The following is a 20235-nucleotide window of genomic DNA, read 5'->3' as shown; positions in this document are numbered from 1 at the left end:
GAGAGGGAAGAGGGCAGAGGGAGAAGCAGACCCCCTGCCGAGCAGGGAGCCCGATGCGGGACTCGATCCTGGGACTCCAGGATCATGACCTGAGCCGAAGGCAGTCGCTTAACCAACTGAGCCACCCAGGCGCCCCCATCTTAACTTTTTAAGTGTTACTAAAATACATTCACATTTTTGTGCAGCCATCACAACACCCATTCCCATAATTCTTTTCATGTGGTAAAACTGAAACTCTGGACCCCTTAAACAGTAACTCCACATTCTCCCCTCCCCACAGCCACTGTCAGCGTGGTTCAGCTTCCTGCCTCGAATTTGGCTACTCTGAGTACCTCATACAAGTGGACTCCAAAGAGCATTTGTCTTTGTGACTGGCTTATTTCATTTAGTATATTGTCTTCAGAACTCACACATATTGTAGCATATTGCAGAATTTTCATTCTTTCTCAGGGTGAATAATAATAGTCCAGTGTATTTTCCTTAACCATTCATCTGTCAATGGACGTTGGGTTAATTCCACATTTTGGCTATTTTAAGTAATGCTGCTGCTATGAATACGGGTATATAAATATCTCTTTGAGACTTGCTTTCAATTCTTTGGCATATATACCTAGAAGTGGAATTGCTGGGAAATTCTACGTTTTTGATTTTTTGAGGAACTGCCGTACTGTTTTCCATGGTGGCTGCCCCATTTTACATTCTTACCAGCAGGGCACGAGGGTTCCAATTTCTCTATATATTTGCCAACACTTATGTTTCCCGTTTTGTTTTGTTTTTTGTTGTTTGTTTAGTTGGGTTTTTTTTGATAACCAGTCTAATGGGTGTGAGATGGTATTTTATTGTAGCTTTGATTTGCATTTCCCTAATGATTAGTCATGTTAGGTATCTTTTCATGTGCGTATTGTACATTTGCATATCTTTGGAGAAATGTCTGTTCAAGTCCTTTGCCCATTTTTGAATTCGGTTGTTTGTTTTGTTGTTGTTGAGTTTTAGGAGTTCTCTGTAATTCTCTTAATCTCTTATCAGATATATGATTTGTAATTTTTTCTCTGATTCTGTGGGTTACCTTTTTACTCTGTTGAAAGTGTCTTTTGGAGAAAAAATTTAATTTTTCTTAAATCCAGTTTCTCTGTTTTTTTTCTTTTGTTGCCTGGGCCTTTGATGTCATATCCAAGAAATTATTACCAAATCGAGGTCATGAAGCTTTTATCTTATGTTTTCTTCTCAGAGTTTCATTGTTTTAGGTCTCACATTTAGCTTTTTGATGCATTTTTGAGTTAATTTTTTTATATGGTGTCAGGTAAGGGCCCAGCTTCGTCATTTTGCATGTGGATATCCAGTTTTCTCAGGATCACTTGTTGCAAAGACTGTCCTTATCTCGTCGAATGGCTTGGCACCCTAAAGAAAATCATTTGACCATGTATGTGTGGGTTTATTTCTGGGTTCTCCATTTTATCCCACTGGCCTGTAAGTCTGTGTTGTGCTAATACCAAACTGTTTTTGATACCTATAACTTGGCAATAAGTTTTGAAATCAGTAGTGTGAACCCTATAGTTTCATTCTTTCTCAAGATTGTTTTGGCTATTTGGTGTCCCTTGAGATTCCATTTGAATTTCAGGATGTGTTTCCCCGCCCCCTCCCCCTGCAAAAAGCATCATTGGGATTTTGATAGGGATTGCATTGAATCCGTATACCACTTTGGGTAGTATTGACATTTTAACAATATTCATCCAATCTATGATCATGCAATGTATTTCCATTATATCTTTTTCAGTTTCTTTCAGCATTTTTATTGTGTAAGTAACTTTCACTTTGATTAAGTTAATTCCTAAATATTTTATTCTTTCTGATGTGGTTGTAAATGAAGTTGTTTTTGTAATTTCCTTTTCAGATTTTTCATTGTTCATGTGTAGAAATGCAGCTGATTTTTGTATATTGACTCTTGTTCATGATACTTTGCTGGATTCATTTATTCTGGTGTTGGGGGGTATATTTAGGATTTCCTACATAGAAGATCATGTCATCTGTAAACAGATAATTTTACTTCTTCCTTTCCAATTTGGATGCCTTTTGTTTCTTTAACTTGCCTAATTGCTCAGGCTAGAACTTCCAGAACTTTGTTGAATAGGTAAAAATGAGCATCCTTGCCTTGTTCCTGATTGTAAAGGAAAAGCTTTCAGTTTTTACTTTGAGTGTGATCCTCACTGTTTTTCTCATACGACTTTTATTGTGCTGAAGAAGTTTTCTTCTATTCCTAGTTTATTGATTGTTTTCATCAAGAAAGATGTTGAATTCTGTCAAGTGCTTTTTCTGCATCAATTGAGATGATCATATGTTGTTTTTTCTCCTTAATTCTATTGATATGGCATATTACATGGATTGATTTTTTAAAAAAGATTTTATTAGAGAGAGCGTGCAAGCGAGAGCACATGCGCAAGAGAGAATGAGTGGGGGGAGGGGCAGAGGGAGAGGGAGAAGCAGACTCCCCACTGAGCAGGGAGCCTGACTCTCTGGCTGGGTCCCAACATCCTAGGGCCTGAGCTGAAGGCAGACGCTTAACCAACTGAGCCACCCAGGTACCCCTACATGGATGGATTTTTATATGCTGAACTATCCTTGCATTCCAAGAACAAATCCCACATGATTATGATGTATAATCCTTTTAATATGCTAATGAGTTGTGTTTGCTAGTATTTTGTTGAGCATTTTTGCATCCATGTTCATAAGGGATATTGGTCTGTAATTTTTCTTGGGGTGTCATTGCCTGGCTTTAGTATCAAGGTAATGCTGCCCTTATAGAATAAGTTAGGAAGTGTTCCCTTCTCTTTAGTTTTTTGGAAAAGTTTGAGAAGGATTGGTATTGCTTCTTAAGTGTTAGGTAGAATTCACCAATGAAGCTGTCAGGTTCCAGGCTTTTCTTTGTTAGGAGAGTTTTGATTACTGATTTAAGCTTTTTAGTGGTTATAGACCTATTTAGATTCCCTATTGCTTCATGACTTGCTTTTAGAAGGTTTTGTGTTTTCAGGAATATATCCATTTTAACGAGGTTATCCAGTTTGTTGGTGTACAGTTGTTCATGGTACGTCTCTTATAATCCTGTATATTTCTTTAGAATTGTTAGTAATGTCCCACTTTCATTTCTGATTATAGTAATTTGAGTGTTTTTTTTCTTAGTCCATGTAGCTAAAGGTTTGTCAATTTTGTGGGTCTTTTCCTAGAATCAGCTTTTTTGTTGATTTTCTCTGGTGTTTTTCTGTTCTCTATTTCATTCATCTCTTCTCAAATCTTTATTATTTCCTTCTGCTAGCTTTGGTTTTAGTTTATTCTTCTTTTTCTCTTTTCCTGAGTTATAAAGTTGGGTGTTGATATGAGATCTTTCTTTGAAAAAGAAAAAAGTGTTTATAGCTATAAATTTTCTCCTTAGTACTGCTTTGTCTGCGTCCCATAAGTTTTGGTGTGTGGTATTTTTGTTTTCCTTCATCAGTAAGTATGTTCTCCTTTGATCCATTGGTTGTTTAAAAGTGTGTTGTTTAATTTCCACAGTTTTGTGAATTTTTGTGTTCTGATTTCCAACTTCGTTCGTTGTGTTCAGAGAAGATACTTTTAAATCTATGGAGACTTAATTTGTGTCCTGACCTATGGTCTGTCCTGGAATATGTGCCATGTGTATTCTGTTGCTGTTGGGTAGAATGTTCTGTTAGATCTAGATGGTTTATTGTATTGCTTAGGTTCTCTGTGCCTACTTTCCTTATGTCTGGTTGTTCTGTTCATTATTGAGAGTGGGTATTGAAGTAACTACTCTTGTAGAGCTATTTCTTTTTTGAATTCTGTCAGTTTTTGCTTCATATTTTGATGGTGTGTCATTACTGTGTAAGTGTTTATACTTGTTATATCTTCTTGCAGTATTGAATCTTTTATCAACGTATAATGCACTTTTTTGTTTTCATTACATTTTTTGATTTAATGCCTGTTGTGTGTGATATTAGTATAGCAACCTTGCTCTCTTTTGGTAATTAAGTACTGGGAATATCTTGTTCCATCCTTTTACTTTCAACCTCTCTGTGTCTTTGGATCTAAAGTGAGTCTCTTGTGGACAACATATAGTTGGATCTTGTGTTTTTATCCATTCTGCCAACCTCTGTCTTTTGATTGGAGAGTTTAATTCATTTGCATTTAATTACTAATAAGGAGGGACTGACTTCTCTCTTTGTGCTGTTTTCTGTATGCCTTATAAAGCTTTTGCCCCTAATTTACTGCATTATTGTTTTCCTTTGCATTTATATTTTATTTTTGATTTTTTAAAGATTTTATTTATTTATTTGACAGAGAGAGAGACAGCGAGAGAGGGAACACAAGCAGGGGGAGTGGGAGAGGGAGAAGCAGGTTTCCCACAGAGCGGAGAGTCCGATGCGGGGCTGGATCCCAGGAACCTGGGACCATGACCTGAGCCAAAGGCAGACGCTTAACAACTGAGCCACCCAGACGCCCCTGTTTTCCTTTGCATTTAGTTGATTTTTTGTAGTGAAAGTTTTAAGTAACTTTCTCATTTCCTTGTGTTTATATTTTGTAGCTGTTTTCATTATGGTTACCATGGGGATTATATTTAACATTCTAAAGTTATAACACTAATTTGAATGTATACCAGCTTAATGTCAACAACAATAAAACCTGTGCTCCTTTTCAGCTCATCCCCACGTCTTTCGGTTGTTGATGCCGAATCTCTCTAGTGAATTTTTCATTTTGCTTCTTGTAGTTCTCCGCTCCAGAATTTCTTTGTTTTATGCTTTCTGTTCTTTCATTTCCATTTTTTCATTCATTGTTCTCTTGATTTTTGCACATTTTTTGTTCTTTGAACTTCTTTAAGACAGTTGTTTTACAAGACAAAACAGAGAGGGAGACAAACCATAAGAGACTCTTAATCAATCAGGAGACAAACTGAGGGTTGTTGGAGGGGAGGAGGGTGGAAGGGATGGGGTGGCTGGGTGATGGACATTGGGGAGGGTATGTGCTATGGTGAGCACTGTGAATTGTGCAAGACTGATGAATCACAGACTTGTACCCCTGAAACAAATAATACATTATATGTTAATTTAAAAAAAAAAATTGGAAAAAGCCAGTTGTTTTATTTTTTTTCTCTTTCCTTAATTTTTTTTTCTTTTCTTTCTTTCTTTCTTTATTTATTTGAGAGAGAGAGAGACTGTGAGAGAGAGCACATGAGAGGGGGGAGGGTCGGGAGGGTCAGAGGGAGAAGCAGACTCCCTGCCGAGCAGGGAGCCCAATGCGGGACTCGATCCAGGGACTCCAGGATCATGACCTGAGCCGAAGGCAGTTGCTTAACCAACTGAGCCACCCAGGCACCCAATTTTTTTTCTTTTTTTATTATTATGTTAATCACCATGCATTACATCATTGGTTTTTGATGTAGTGTTCCATGATTCATTGTTTGCGTATAACACCCAGTGCTCCATGCAGAACGTGCCCTCTTTAATACCCATCACTGGGCTAACCCATCCCCCCACCCCCTCCCCTCTAGAACCCTCAGTTTGTTTCTCAGAGTCCATAGTCTCTCATGGTTCTTCTCCCCCTCTGTTTCCCCCCCCCTTCATTCTTCCCCTCCTATCTTCTTCTTCTTCTTTTTTTTTTTTACCATATAATGTATTATTTGTTTCAAAGGTACAGGTCTGTTATTCAACAGTCTTACACAATTCACAGCACTCACCATAGCACATACCCTCCCCAATGTCTATCACCCAGCCACCCCATCCCTCCCACCCCACCTCCCACTCCAGCAACCCTCAGTTTGTTTCCTGAGATTAAGAATTCCTCATGTCAGTGAGGTCCTTTGATACATGTCTTTCTCTAATTCACTTATTTCGCTCAGCAATGTTGAAAAAGATAAGCAAAGCCAGTTGTTTTAAAGTCTTTGTCTAATATATCTGCCATAGGACTTTCTTGGGGACAGTTTTTATTAACATATTTTTTTTCCTTTGAATGAGCCATACTTTCCTGTTTCTTTGTGTCTTGTGATTTTTTTTTTTTCAACACCTGACATTTGAATCTAATAATGTGGTAACTCGGGAAATCAGATTCTCCCCCTGCACAGGTTTTGCTGGGTTTTGTTATTGTTTATTTTTTAATTGCTGTACACTTTGTTTGTGGTGAGGATCAGCCTGAGGTATGAACTTAAGATCTTCTCAGGTCTTTTCTGATCCTTTTTCTGGGCATGTGTGGTCACTTCCTAATTTTGCTCGTATGTGCAGTTGTTTTTTGAGTGTCCTAATCTTTAATATCTGGGCTCCCCAAAAGAAAACAAGTGAAAAATGAAGGGGGAGGAGGGATGCTGGCCCTTTAAATCTTCTGACAGTCACTTCAGCTAGAGAGGTAGAGACTTCTAACAATGTGGGGAGGTGCTACAGTGGCTGCCACCTTTTTATCTTGAGCCTCTGTGATAAGAAGTGGCAATCAGAGCATCATTCCTGATATTTTGGTGGCAAGGTCCTTTTTACCCACCCTAGCACCCACATGCTGTGTGTAAGCTGCTCTCAGAACACATGTACAGCTGCCTTGCTACATGGCTAGGGGTAAGGTGTTGGCAGGGGAGGAGCCACTCCTGAGCGAAGAGCTGAAATTACCCAAGAGTTGCCATCCAGATCTTCCCCTGGAAGTTGCAAGCTCTTAGCCCTTAGGAACCAGAGTTCCAAAATTGTTGCATCAGACAGATTCTGTCAGTGCAGTACTCTCAAGGTGAGGACACCCTTTCCTGGAGCTTCCCAATCCACCATCCTCCTAGGATCCTCCCCACTCATCATGTGTTCTTACACACATGTGTAAGATAGGTTGTATCTTAAGAGAGGTCGAGTACAATCAGTGCTGAAGGAGTTCCAGATAAGATAGATTCATCTTTGGGGATTCCTGGCTGGCTCAGTTGGAAGAGCATGCAACTCTTGATCTCAGGGTCACGAGTCTGAGACCCATGTTGGGTGTAGAGTTTACTTTAAAAAAAAAAAAAAAGATAGATTCATCTTTCATTGAGCTGTCTGTGTAGCTTTGAGTAAATTTCTTACTCTTTTTCAACTTCAGTTTCCTCTATGAAAGTTAGTGATAAAAATACTGATATCAAGATTTCTGTGAGGATGAATGAAACCATGCAAAATGCATGACTGAGTGTCCAGCATTGAGCAACCACCTTTTATTATTGTTAGCAACCCTCTCCCCACTCTCCCCCTCCGCCCCCCCAGCCAGGTGATTTTAAAGATTGTGGTGATTTTTACACAGATTAATGGGTGGTGATGATAAAGGTAATTGTGTTAGGTAAAGGGAATGGGAAATAAGCATATAGAGCTGAAATATGTTGGAACTTCTTTTTGAAGCAAAGGATGTAGCCCAGTAGCTAATGGAGGTAGAATAAGAGAAAAATGTAGCTGCGGTTGTTTTTTAATTCAGGAGAAAGTCTAGCTGCTGCCAAGCCCCCTCTCTCCTTCCCTCCCTTCCTTTCTTTTTCAAAAGGAAAAGCAACTTCAGAAAGGTAACAGTTGAAGAGAGAGATTGTGATTATTAGAATAAGATGTCGGGGTTGGGGACAGAAGATGGAGTCAGTAACCATGGTGGAGAGATTCAGTTCAGGTTGGAGGCTTCCTGGCCACAGGAAGCTTAAAGAATGTAAGGTTTTGGAACTATATTTTGTTAGTTTTTAAGGATGTCATTTTTTCTTTGCTTGTTCAGGATTTTGAAAAGCTTGGCAAACAAGTATTATATTATCATTTGAAGATCTAATCAGATCCTGCTGATAGGAGTATCTCTTACATTTGTTTAAAAGATCAAAAGGTTTATAATTTTCCTGGAAATACTTTTAAAACCAAGATGAGGGCTCAAAATAGGCTATATTTAACAGCCAAGTCTGGCACAACCTACTCTGTGTGAACCTTTTGTTTCCTGAGGTGTTTTTTGTTTTGTTTTGGTTTTTTTTGGTTTGCTTCATTTTACTTCAGTTATGGAAGAATGTGGCTGGCCCACAGCATGATTTTTGTAAGGTTTAGTGCTGTAAAGGGCTTATTATTTTGTAAGATTGAAGCTTTGAGGAGTATTGTACTTTGTCAATTGATTAAAAGTAAATAAGGTTGAATTATGTGAATGAAACTGAATATGCTAGTTTGAAGTGTTAATGTCTGAGTCCACAATAGTTTTTTGCATATTTAAATTTATTTTTGACCCTAAAACACAGAGAGAAAGGAAATTCTGAGTCACATAGGCTTTTTTCCTCCCCCATAAAAAAAAGATATCAGTATGGATGAATTTTTAAAAGTATAAATCTGATTTTTAAATTATTTCAGAACTTGTGATATTTAAAGATGCTCTTTAAAGGAAAAAAAACTGAATATGTTAAAACTTTTAGTTTTCATTTGCTTTCTGTGGCTTAGGTATTAAATTTGACATTTTGTTATGCATTTGAGCCCTTTGAAATATTTTAATTTGTGAAAATTGTTATTTCATCTCTTTGGTTTCCGTAACTTAAAAATATTCTGCCACAGATGCTTTTTAAAACTTTAGAGTTGTACTGCTAAATTGAATGCTGAATCTGTCTTTGCTTTTGAGGTGTTTAGTTCCTTCTTGGCCTGTGGCCATATGACACGCTTACACAGAGCAGTAGGTATGGTGCGCTCACTTTATTATTCTATCAGGACAGTTGATGGCTCTTCAGGATTTTCCATCTTCCTTGGAGTTTCACAGGCATCTCTTTCTGGTTTTGGCTTTCAACAGTCAGCCTTCAAAGATCTTTTGTTTTCTGACAGTTGAAGAAATTGGCTTGATGTTCTTACTCCCAGACAATTATTTAATTGTTTACAGATAACTTGAAAGTATCTAATAAAGGTTTCTATGATGAATCCCTTTATTTTATTGGAAGCTTGTCATGTCGAAATTGAGAAAATTGTTTTTAACCTAAATATCAAAAACTCATTCTTTTCTGATTCTGTTGTACATATCTTTCTTATGTATTATAACAGGTCTCTCTCTTTTTTAAGTGTAAGGTATAGCAGATTTGATGCTTGACATAGTGCTGTTACAACATGCTTGAACAAATATGCTTTATAGAAATTTTCACTTTATCAAAATAACATATTTTGATAACTGCAGGTAAGGATGAACCTATCTTATACAATAAAGAGTTTAGAACTTCAAAAACATATCACATCAGCCACCCTAATTAACCCCGGGGGAGCAGTTTAGTGAAGAATATTTTGAATTCTTAATGTAATATTTATACTTACTGGCTTATTTTGATTATTATAAATGTTTCCAAATATCACCTTGTTTTATTAAAATGTTCTAGTGGATTTTCATGAGTGAGTTTTCCATGGGGTTACATTTCCACCTTTATTAAGTGAGCCAGTAGGAAAATATGATTTGGTTTCCACAGTTGGTTTAAGCCAACCCATCAGCAGCACATCTGTTCCATAAAGTTAGGTACATCTGGAACATGATAATGCATAATTATTTCTTTACAGAATTGTTTAGAATAGTCACATTAAACAACCAGTGGCCAACAGTTACCAATCACTTACTAGGTGAGGATGCTATTCTAAATACTTCACGTGTGTTCATTCGTTCATATTATAAATGTTTCACATACATGTTTACTTCTCCTTCTGTTTTCCTTCCCCTTCTTCAGGCTGGTGTCCCTCAAGAGAGTTACTTTTAAGAAATAGCCCAAGTCGGGCGCCTGGGTGGCTCAGTTGGTTAAGCGACTGCCTTAGGCTCAGGTCATGATCCTGGAGTCCCTGATCGAGTCCTGCATCAGGCTCCCTGCTCGGCAGGGAGTCTGCTTCTTCCTCCGACCCTCCCCCCTTTCATGCTCTCTCTCTCTCAGTCTCTCTCTCTCAAATAAATAAAATCTTTAAAAAAAAAAAAATTAAAAAAAAGAAATAGCCCAAGTCAGAAATAGTAGTAGCTTTTATTAAGATTATCCACTTATTTATGGAACTCTCCATTGGTAATAAAAATAAGAGAGAGGGATCAAGAGACTTGAAGTAGTTTCAGGAGGCAAAGAGAGCAGATTCTCTGCAAGAGTGCTGATTTACCCAAAGTGAATGCCTGTCATAAGGGGATATCACAGGTAAAGGAATGGTAGGGCTTGCTGCATTGAACATTACCATGGTGCCACTTGAGAAGGGCAGCGAGAACCTGAGCAGTAGAATTTAAAAAGACATGGCATATCAAATGAGATAACACATTTTGCCCCAATGCCAGCAAGAAGATGAAAAACAATTTGTAAAGAAGGGTGGAATAACTGGTTTGGGCTAGTGGGTGGAAAAGAAGTCAGATTTCCAAAGAATGAAAGAGAGAAACACATGTTTTAGACAACTAACTTCATATACAGGATGATAAGTACTGGCAATATATTTGAATCCATATGCTACATTACTTGTATCTCATGTCAGATGATTGACTAGTTTATTATTTGCATCTGTATGTAGCTAGGATGTTTGACACACATTTATTCTGGGGAGTCAGATTGGTATGGAAACAGCATGAAGTTTGAAATTTGTCAGGCCTAGATTTGAATCATAGCTACGTGTCTTGAGCAAGCTACTTACTAGATTTCTCCCCCCTCCTTCCCATTTTTACTGAGATATTATTGACATATCACATTGTATAAGTTCAGAGTATATACAGCATAATGATTTGTGAAATGCTTACCACAGTAAGTTTAGTTAACAGATTTCCCTGCACATGGTTAACATTTTTTTCTTGTGATAAGAACTTTTAAGACCTAGATCTCAGAAATTTTCAAATATAAGATACAATACTGATAATTATAATCACCATGCTGTACATTATGTCCCCAGAACTTAATTTTGCTTATAACTAGAAGTTTCTACCTTTAGATCACCTTCACCCATTTCCCACCCCCACTCCCCACTTCTGGCAACCACCAGTCTCTTCTCTGTTTCTATGAGTTTGTTTGTAGATTCCACCTATAAGTGAGGTCATACACACTTTGTATTTCTCTGTCTGACTTATTTCACGTAGCATAATAAAACCCTCAGTATTCATCCATGTTGTTGGAAATGGCAGAATTTCCTGCTTTTTTATGGATGAATAATGTTCCATTGTGTATGTGTGTATACGTATACACACACACCATGTGTTTTATTCATCTGTTTATCTGTTGGACAAACTTAAGTTGTTTCTATGTCTTGGCTATTGTAAATAATGGAATGACAATGAGGATGCAGACATCTGAGATTGTGATTCCCTTTCTTTTGGATATATACTCAAGTGGAATTGTTGGATCATATGCTTGTTGTATTTTTAACTTTTGGGGAACCTCCATACTGTTTTTTATAGTGGTTGCACCAATTTATATCCCCTCCAACAGTGGCCAGATGTTCCCTTTCTTTTCTGTACATCCTTACCAACACTTGGTTATCTTTTGTCTTTTTGATGATCGCCTTCCTAACAGGTGTGAAGTGATACTTCATTGTGGTTCTGATTTACATTTCCTTGATGACTGGTGATGTTGAGACCCTTTTCATGTACCTGTTGGACATTTGTATGTCTTCTTTGGAAATGTCTATTCAGATTCTTTGGCCATTTTAAATTGGATTATTTGTTTGCTCGTTTTCACTATTGAGTTCCTTATATATTTTGGATATAAAGCCCTTATTGGATATTAGGATTTCTTATTATGGAATAATAATCAAATGTTTGAATCACTTACTATGTTATGAATTAGATGCGTGCTTTGAAAATATTTTCTCCCAATCTGTAGGTTGCCTTTTCATTTTGTTGATCACTTCTTTTGCTGTGAAGAAGCTTTTTAGTTGATGTAGTCCCACTTGTTTATTTTTGATTTTGTTGCTGTGCTTTAAGGTGTCACATCTGAAAAATCATTGCTAAGACCCATGTCAAGGAAGTTTCTTCGTGTTTTCTTCTAAAACTTTTATGGGTTTTGGTCTTACATATAAATCTTTAATCCATTTCAAATTAATTCTTGCGAGTGGTATAAGACAGTGGTCTAGTTTCATTGTTTTTGCAAGAGAACATCCAGTTTTCCTGGCAACATTTATTGAATAGACTAACCTTTTCTCCATTGAATATTCTTGTCTCCTTTGTCAAATATTAGTTGAGTGTATATGCATAGGCTTATTTCTGGGCTCTTAATTCTCTTCCATTTGTCTGTTTGTCTGTTTTTATGTCAGTACCATAATGTCTTGATCACTGTAGCTTTGTAATATTGTGTGAAATCAGGAAATGTGATGCTTCCTAGCTGTGTTCTTTCTCAGGACTGTTTTAGCTATTATTAAGAGTCTTTTGTAGTTCCAGACAAATTGTAAGATTATTTTCTCTATTTCTGTAAAAAATGCCATTGAAATCTTGATAGGGATTGTATTGAGTCTATAGACATCTTTGAGCAGTATGGACATTTTAACAGTATTAAATCTGCCAATCCATGAGCATGGACTATTTCTCCCAATTATTTGTATCTTCTTCAGTTTCTTTCATCATTGTCTTATTATTTTCAGTGTACAGGTTTTTTACCTCCTTGGTTAAATTTGTTCCTATATATTTTATCGTTTTTGGTGTTACTGTAAATGAGATTATTTTCTTTATTTCTTTTTCAGATACATTGTTAGTGTAGGTAGAGAAATGCTGCTGTTTTTTTGTATGTTGATTTGGTATCCTCTAACTTTACTAACTTCATTGATTAGATCTAACAGGTTTTTGGTGGAGTTTTTAGGATTTTTTATGGATAAGACCATGTCATCAACAGGGGCACCTGGGTGGCTCAATCTGTTAAGCATCTGCCTTGGGCTCAGGTCATGACCCAGAGTCCTGGGATTGAGCCCTGAGTCAGGCTCCCTGCTCATCAGGGAGCCTGCTTCTCCCTCTCCTCCACTGCTTGTGCTCACTCTCTCTCTCTGTCTCTCGCTGTCTCTCTCTCTCAAATAAATAAAATCTTAAAAAAAAATCATGTCATCTGCAAACATAATTTTACTTCTCTGATTAAGATGCCTTTTATTTATTTTTCTTGTCTAATTACCCTGGCTAGGACTTACATGACTGTGTTGAATAGGAATGGGAAGAGTGGTTGCCTTTGTTTTTGACCTTGGAGGAAAAGCTTTGACCCTTTCACCACTGAGTATGATGTAAACTGTGGGTTTGTCATGTATGGTCTTTATTGTCTTGTAGTACAGTATTCTATACCCAGTTTGTTGAACCTTCTTATTATGAATGGATGTTGAATTTTGTCAGATAGTTTTTCTGTATCTATTGAGATGAACATACGATTTTTATCCTCAATTCTATTAATGTGTTGTATCACATTTCTTCATTTGTCTGTGTTGAACCATCCTTGTTTCTGAGGGATGAATTCCACTTGATCGTGGTATGTGATTCTTTTAGTATGCTGTTGAATTTGGTATGCTTGTATTCTGTTGAGATTTTTTCTTCTGTATTCATGAAGGATATTCACTTGTAGTTTTCTTTTTTTTTTTTTTTAAAGATTTATTTATTTGACAGAGAGAGACACAGCGAGAGAGGGAACACAAGCAGGGGGAGTGGGAGAGGGAGAAGTAGGCTCCTGGCCGAGCAGGGAGCCCGATGCGGGGCTCGATCCCAGGACCCCGGGATCATGACCTGAGCCGAAGGCAGACGCTTAATGACTGAGCCACCCAGGCGCCCCTCACTTGTAGTTTTCTTGTCTTAAAATGTCCTTATCCGGCTCCGATATCAGGATAATAACAACCTCATAGAATGAGTTTGAGAGTGTTCCCTCCTCTTCTGCTTTTTGGAAGAGTTTGAAAAGATTGGTATTCATTCTTTTTTAAATGTTTGACAAAATTCATCAGTGAAACTATCTAGTCCTGTGCTTTTCTTTGGTGGGATATGATTCAATCTCTTTACTCATTATTAATCTATTCAGATTTTCTATTTCTTCATGACTTAATCTTTGTAGGTTGTATGTTTCTAGGAATTGGTGCATTTCTTCTAGATTGTCCATTTCTTCTAGATTTCTTCAGATTGTCTGCTATGAACAACCATATAGCATATATATATATATATATATATATAATGTCTCATTGTATTTCTGTGGTATCAGGTGATTATCAGACATTTTTGAAGTAGATTCTTCATCTGTAAGATGGGGATAGTAACACTGAACTCTAGAATGGTGAATGAGATAATGTGTATAAAACATCCAGGAAAGTGTCTGATGCTCAGTCAAGACTAAACAAAAGTGAGTTACTCGCCCAGGGAGAGCCAGCAACAGTTTTTTCTTTTCCCTTCTTATGGAACAGATGGAAATTGAAAAGAGAAGACCTATAACAACTGGGAGACTAGAATTTGTGCTCATAAGAGAGAGGACACAATCTGTGTTTTATTTAAAAAAAAAAAAAAGTAAATGGCTTAGGAAGAAAAGAATGGTAGTTTTTTTAAGATTATGTGGTTGGATAAACAGTAAAAATCATTTCTAAATATATGTGTTACTTAAGAGTGCCTTGCAAAAATTATCAGAAATGAAGCATTGCAGGCCACATGGGTGCCTCAGTCTGTTAAGCGTCTGCCTTCAGCTCTGGTCATTATCTAGGGGTCCTGGGATTGAGCTCCATATTGGGCTCCCTGCTCAGCGGGATGTCTGCTTCTCCCTCTGCCTATCCTCTTGCTCATTCTCTCTCTCTCTCTCTCTCTCTCTCGTCCTCTCTTTCTCTCAAATGAATAAATAAAATCTTGTAAAAAAAAAAGAAATTAAGCATTGCATATTTGGCTGAGTACAGTGATTCACATGTATCTCATAGTGAAATATTAACAAAATTACACATTGGTTAGGTTCAATTATTAAAAGTTCATTTTTTTCTCATTTTGAAATTTTAAAGCATTTGTATTATGATGGTGTTTTTCTGTTCATTTTAGCAGTTGAATCAATGAAGAGTTATTTTCTTGTTTTGTTCAGTGTTGTTGAGCCTTTTTGGTGTAGGACTGTTCTATTATGTTGTAACTATTTCTTTTAGAATAACAAAATTTATTTAAATTATATTTAAAAATTATGAGAGTAGAACCAGTGTTTTAGTTTTTCAAAGATAACTCTTTATCATGTCTACAGACTATTGGGAAATCTATTTTTTTATTTTTCAAAACTAATGTCATTCTCCTTGTTTACTTTCTCTAATATAATCCTAGGGAGTATTCAGTGGACTTGTTTTAATATATTTTTTCTGACTTCAGGAGTGAAAAATGTTATCTGAAAATTTCTAAGGGTGTATTTTTTTATGAGAATGCTATGTTGCCTATTTATTCTTATATCATTAGTTAAAAGTTAAATGAATATTTTTTATTATTTCTAAATAATACAGTATACATAAGCAATACTAAATTTCTTTTACAATGACCAAGCAATGTCACAGGTTTAAAAAAAATGTGGATCTTTTATGTTTCTTTTGATCACTTAATCATTGTAAGCATTTATAAACTTTGTTCCTCACTGATATGTTCATTTGAAGATAATACTGTGTGATTCGTGCATTTTTGAATAGTTGAAACTTAAAAAAATTGCAAATTGTAAATTTCTGTGCCTTGTGGAAATAAAATAAGTATGAAGTATGATAGATATTGGTTTTTTGGTATTTTTCATATAAAGTGGCACATGTTACTAAAATAACATCTTGGTGTATGTTTTAGGTCTTTTTCCATGTTAAGTGTGTACTATCTTTTTTAAAAACTTGAGCCTCATTTATTGCTATCATTTGAACAGGTGTCTCAATGCTTGTACCTACTGCAAAACTAAACACGCCAGAGGAAATTTGGCCAGTTACCCAATTGATGAACTGGTAGAAAGAGCCAGACAGTCTTTTCAAGGTAAGAGTTTCTAGAATTATGTGCGATTTTAGCCTTCTTAATAAATTATAATAGTCTTCTAAATAACCCTTCACTTTAAATACATGCTTCTTTAGCTTTCTGAAGAGTTCATAAATATTTTAGTCTATATGGCAGAAATGTTACCAGATCACTCAGCCAGGTTCTAGTATTCACATTACTCTTCTTTTACCACTCTTCCATTTTCTTATGATGAATTTTGAACTTTATCACCCACTTTCCCTTCACAGAAAAGACAAAAATAAAAAGTAAAAATGAAATCCATGACTGTCTGATGTGTGTTAAGACTTTTGTGGACTGAGAGAAATACTTTTCAAGATTTCCGACTCTTTCTTTGGTACTTTTTGGATGTTTGGAATGTAGAGTGAATAAGTGTTTCCAGGAGTCTTGCAAAAGGTAGATTTTACTATCAGTCAATGAAGATAACCCTCTTTACCTGCAGAACTTTGGACCAGCAAAGAGTGGTACCAGTAGAGAGTCCTAATGAGGATAATTCTTTGTGTGGGTGACCAGCTACTTCCGAATCATCACTTGCTGGAAAATGTGATTGTTTAGGTATCTCTCAGCATATAATAAGACTTACCTTCAACATGAGTCACAGTTGTGTTGACACATAACTGCTTAAACCATAAACTTCCTCTTTTGTCTTTGTTTATAGTATGTGTGTATAATGCTGGTGTGTCTTTACACCCAATATGATATAATCTATTGTCTCGTGATCTTGTGGGTTAATAGTTACTGGCAATGTACTTTTCCTTTTAGCAAGTAAGTTGGAGTGCTGCTTTCAGTACGTCACACCCTCGAAGTGAAAGCATGAGTTCCGAACGCGTTTCTTTATTTAATCTATGTAGAGCTTTTATCAACATGAATTTGGAATGCTCTTTATAATAGAGAGAAAAGTACCCTCGATTGATTTATTAACACCTCCCAACAATTTTTTTCTATTTTTACATTCTTAGTTCAGTCCCTTCCTTCATTCACATTCAACTTATATTGAACAAGAAATAAAAGGCAACTCATTGACTCCTGCCAGTGTTCTGTTTTAGAGCCAGATAATTATCTAATCTGAAAAACAGTCTGAGTGATTGTCTTTTGTACAACATGACTACGTTAAGGTGTGTTCAGAAAGGGCATAAATTTGCACAGAAACCTAATCTATTTGAAAAATGATGCCTTTGCTGACATTCTAATTGGTGTTTATTTTTCCATATATTTGTCAGAAAATGGGGATATTAAAACTCTATGAGCTATCCACCAAACACTGCAAATTGGTAGGAGTATGAATTAGTTCTTTCTTTCTTTTTTTTTTTTTTTTTTAAAGATTTTCTTTATTTATTTGAGAGAGAGAGAATGAGAGAGAGAGAACACATGAGAGGGGATAGGGTCAGAGGACGAAGCAGACTCCCTGCCGAGCAGGGAGCCCGATGCGGGACTCGATCCCAGGACTCCAGGATCATGACCTGAGCCGAAGGTAGTCGCTTAACCAACTGAGCCACCCAGGCGCCCCGAATTAGTTCTTTCGAAGTACTTTTCCAACATTATGCATTTCTATCCGCAGCTAAATATAACTCTTAAATAAATTTTCTCACTTTACTCTGAAAATTTATTTTAAAGATCTAAAACTGATAAATCACCATCTAGGACGTGAATGTATTCTCTTGGCTCCCTTATATCTATCTTCACCTATAACCTATCCTAACATTTTGATGTGATTGCTTCATGACTTAGTATGGACACGTTGACTGATTGATCTTTATTTAAATTCAATTAATTAATATATAGTGTATTATTAGTTCCAGAAGTAGAGGTCAGTGATTCATCAGTCTTATATAACACCCAGTGCTCATTACATCACATGTGCTCCTTAATTGGACACATTTATGTATTACATTTGACTTGAGGTAAAAACCAGAAAGGAATAATCATAGTTTTTATAAACCAATCATAGAATTTTTCTGAAGATATCCAACGTAGTTCTCTGATTTATCTTACTTATCTTTGGAAACGCCCTCTGAGCAATGGAAGTACAGGGTGTGACTTCGGTCAGACTTTATTGTCATTTAGCATCATCATAGCCTCGTGGGTTGGGCCAGTTAAGGTGAATGTTACAAAGAATATATCAGAGGTTAGCAGTGATGTAGTGTTTATTCACAGAGGAAGCATTCGAAGAGATTTATTTAGTATTGCTTCCATCATCATGTGTGTGTGTTTGGGTATGCGTGTGTTGGTGTATTGCCTTTTTATTCCCAGCCAGGGAATGCTGGCCACGTAACATCCTTCCGGTGTCTTGTTTATCTGTATATTAAAGCTGAAACTGGGCGCCTGGGTGGCTCAGGTCATGATCCTGGAGTCCCGGGATCGAGTCCCGCATCGGGCTCCCCGCTCAGCAGGGAGTCTGCTTCTCCCTCTGACCCTCCCCCTTCTCATGCGCTCTCTCTCTCTCTCTCTCTCTCTCTCATTCTCTCTCTCAAATAAATAAATAAAATCTTTAAAAAATAAAAATAAAAAAATAAAATAAAAATCTTAAAAAAAAAAAGCTGAAACTGAATGCTACTTTTGGGACTGGTGAGCTCATTTGATTGATGTATGATAGTGTTAACTAAAATATTGAGGTCATAACTTCCTAGGCAAGCCAGAGTGGTTAGGAAAACTTCAAGTTGTTAGGTATTAGATGCTCTTTGCCATAGGAGAGTTTGAATTTGAAACCGTGTTCTGCTGCTGACCAGCCACTGTGGTCTGAAGAAGGTATGTGGCCCCCTCCAGCCCGTGGTTTTCTCATTACTGTGACATTAAGTATTGTTTGTTGTGAGAATTTGAGATAACTTACAGGAAGTAATTGGCTGTGTTCTTCTTATGAAGAAGACATGTTACTTAAACTGAAGGAATTTAAAGTGAATCCAAGGAGTCTAATTTTGAGTGAGAATATTGAATCATCTGTAACAGACATTAATGACTAGAGTCAAATGACAGATTTTCTTTTGCTGCTAAAACATGTTTTAGGAAAAATGCCTCTATAGAAAGAAACTATTTAGTGTGACTGTTACCTTTCATTCTCTTAATTTGAGAAAAGCAAATTCATGCTGAGAATGGCCTTATACCCTTTTTTCCACTATAGGAAGTACCTGTCGATAGCTCACATTTTAAAGGCCTTAAGTTAATTATCTTTTTTTCTGCAAAGGACATTGGGATATTACTGATCTTACAGACTTCCTATATGTGAGCTTTAAAATGGTGAAGAATAATTATTGAGGTAAATATAATAGAAGAAATTCTCTCTCATCTCTGTGACTTTTGCATATTTGTTCTTTAATAATTCAGGTGTTAGGAATATTCTTTGAGCTAGAACCCCTTAAATTCTGCATGACACCATTATTATTAAATGGCCCTATAATTAATAATAAACAATATGGTTCTTTGAAAGGATACTTTAAGATGAAAACCCTAACTATACTGCCAATAAATTTTAGTATTATGAAAGCCACTCTGTCAGTGGAAGTTAAATTTCCCATCCTGAAAAGTACATTTCCTTTCTTTTTCTTAAAGTTTTTGATGACTGTGTGTCAGAAATACCAAATGACTTTTAAAAACTCTGAACCAGTTGTAGAATAGGGATAGAACCCAGATTGCCTGTCCTGTGGTACAATAAGAGCACAATTTCTTTCTGAATAGCTTATTTATGAAACATTTTATATTCATAAAAATTTATTTCTTAGTAGTCTAATGAATGAAGAGACTAAGGGCTGACCCAAAGACAAGGGAGCATTCAGAAGAGATTCTGAAATAATCATGAAATCATTCTGAATGTACAGTGGATTCCCAAAGCACCAAAAATAGACTGACTATACATTCAGCTGCCAAAAAGCGAGAAAGAGAGCTCATTAAATTTTGAATGGATAGCGTTAAAGTCAAAATTATTTATGTTTTTAAATAAAAACTTTAGTTTGCCTTTTACAAAAAATACATAGATATATACACACACACACATATATCTATGTATATATGTATTTATATTTGGTTGGTTTCCTAGCTTTTTTCTTTTCTCCTTTTTTCCCTTTTTCTCTCAACCCAGTCCCCTTGACATTTTCACCTTCTCAACATGTTTATCATTTTTGTGGCCAGTTCTGAATATAAGATTTATCAAGTAACTTGAGCTTCTCCTCTCATTGTTCTAACAGCCTGTGGGGAAAACTTTCCCCTCACCTCCTCACCTCTGCTGAGATTTAGGTTTTAAAAATTCCTGGGCATCGCGGTGTTTGGGGACTGGGGTTTGACATGGTTGCATTTTAGATATCTAGAAAAGCATGTCAAGCTGTGACCAGGACTTTGTTGGGGCCAGAATGAATTTACAAGCTAGTGTTTTCT

At 36.4% G+C, this 20235-nt stretch overlaps 1 protein-coding gene across 6 annotated transcripts in view; it reads left to right on the top strand.

Annotated features, from left to right (window-relative positions):
- Window positions 1–20235, top strand: part of CDKAL1 (CDK5 regulatory subunit associated protein 1 like 1) — a 662439-nt gene that overhangs the window by 288476 nt on the left and 353728 nt on the right. For all 6 annotated transcript variants that reach the window (XM_054505708.2, XM_064597101.1, XM_045866302.3 and 3 more), the window contains one exon: window positions 15752–15855. In XM_054505708.2, coding sequence (XP_054361683.1) covers window positions 15752–15855 — 104 coding nt within the window. The remainder of the gene's footprint in view (window positions 1–15751; window positions 15856–20235) is intronic.

This window comes from Mirounga angustirostris, unplaced genomic scaffold, assembly GCF_029215605.1.
Source record: "Mirounga angustirostris isolate CCGP_5_RB_7025 unplaced genomic scaffold, mMirAng1.0.hap1 SCAF_8, whole genome shotgun sequence".
In the NCBI taxonomy this organism is placed as follows: Eukaryota; Metazoa; Chordata; class Mammalia; order Carnivora; family Phocidae; genus Mirounga; species Mirounga angustirostris.
Note: the sequence above shows the minus strand (reverse complement) of the source record. Positions and strands in the feature narration are given on the sequence as shown.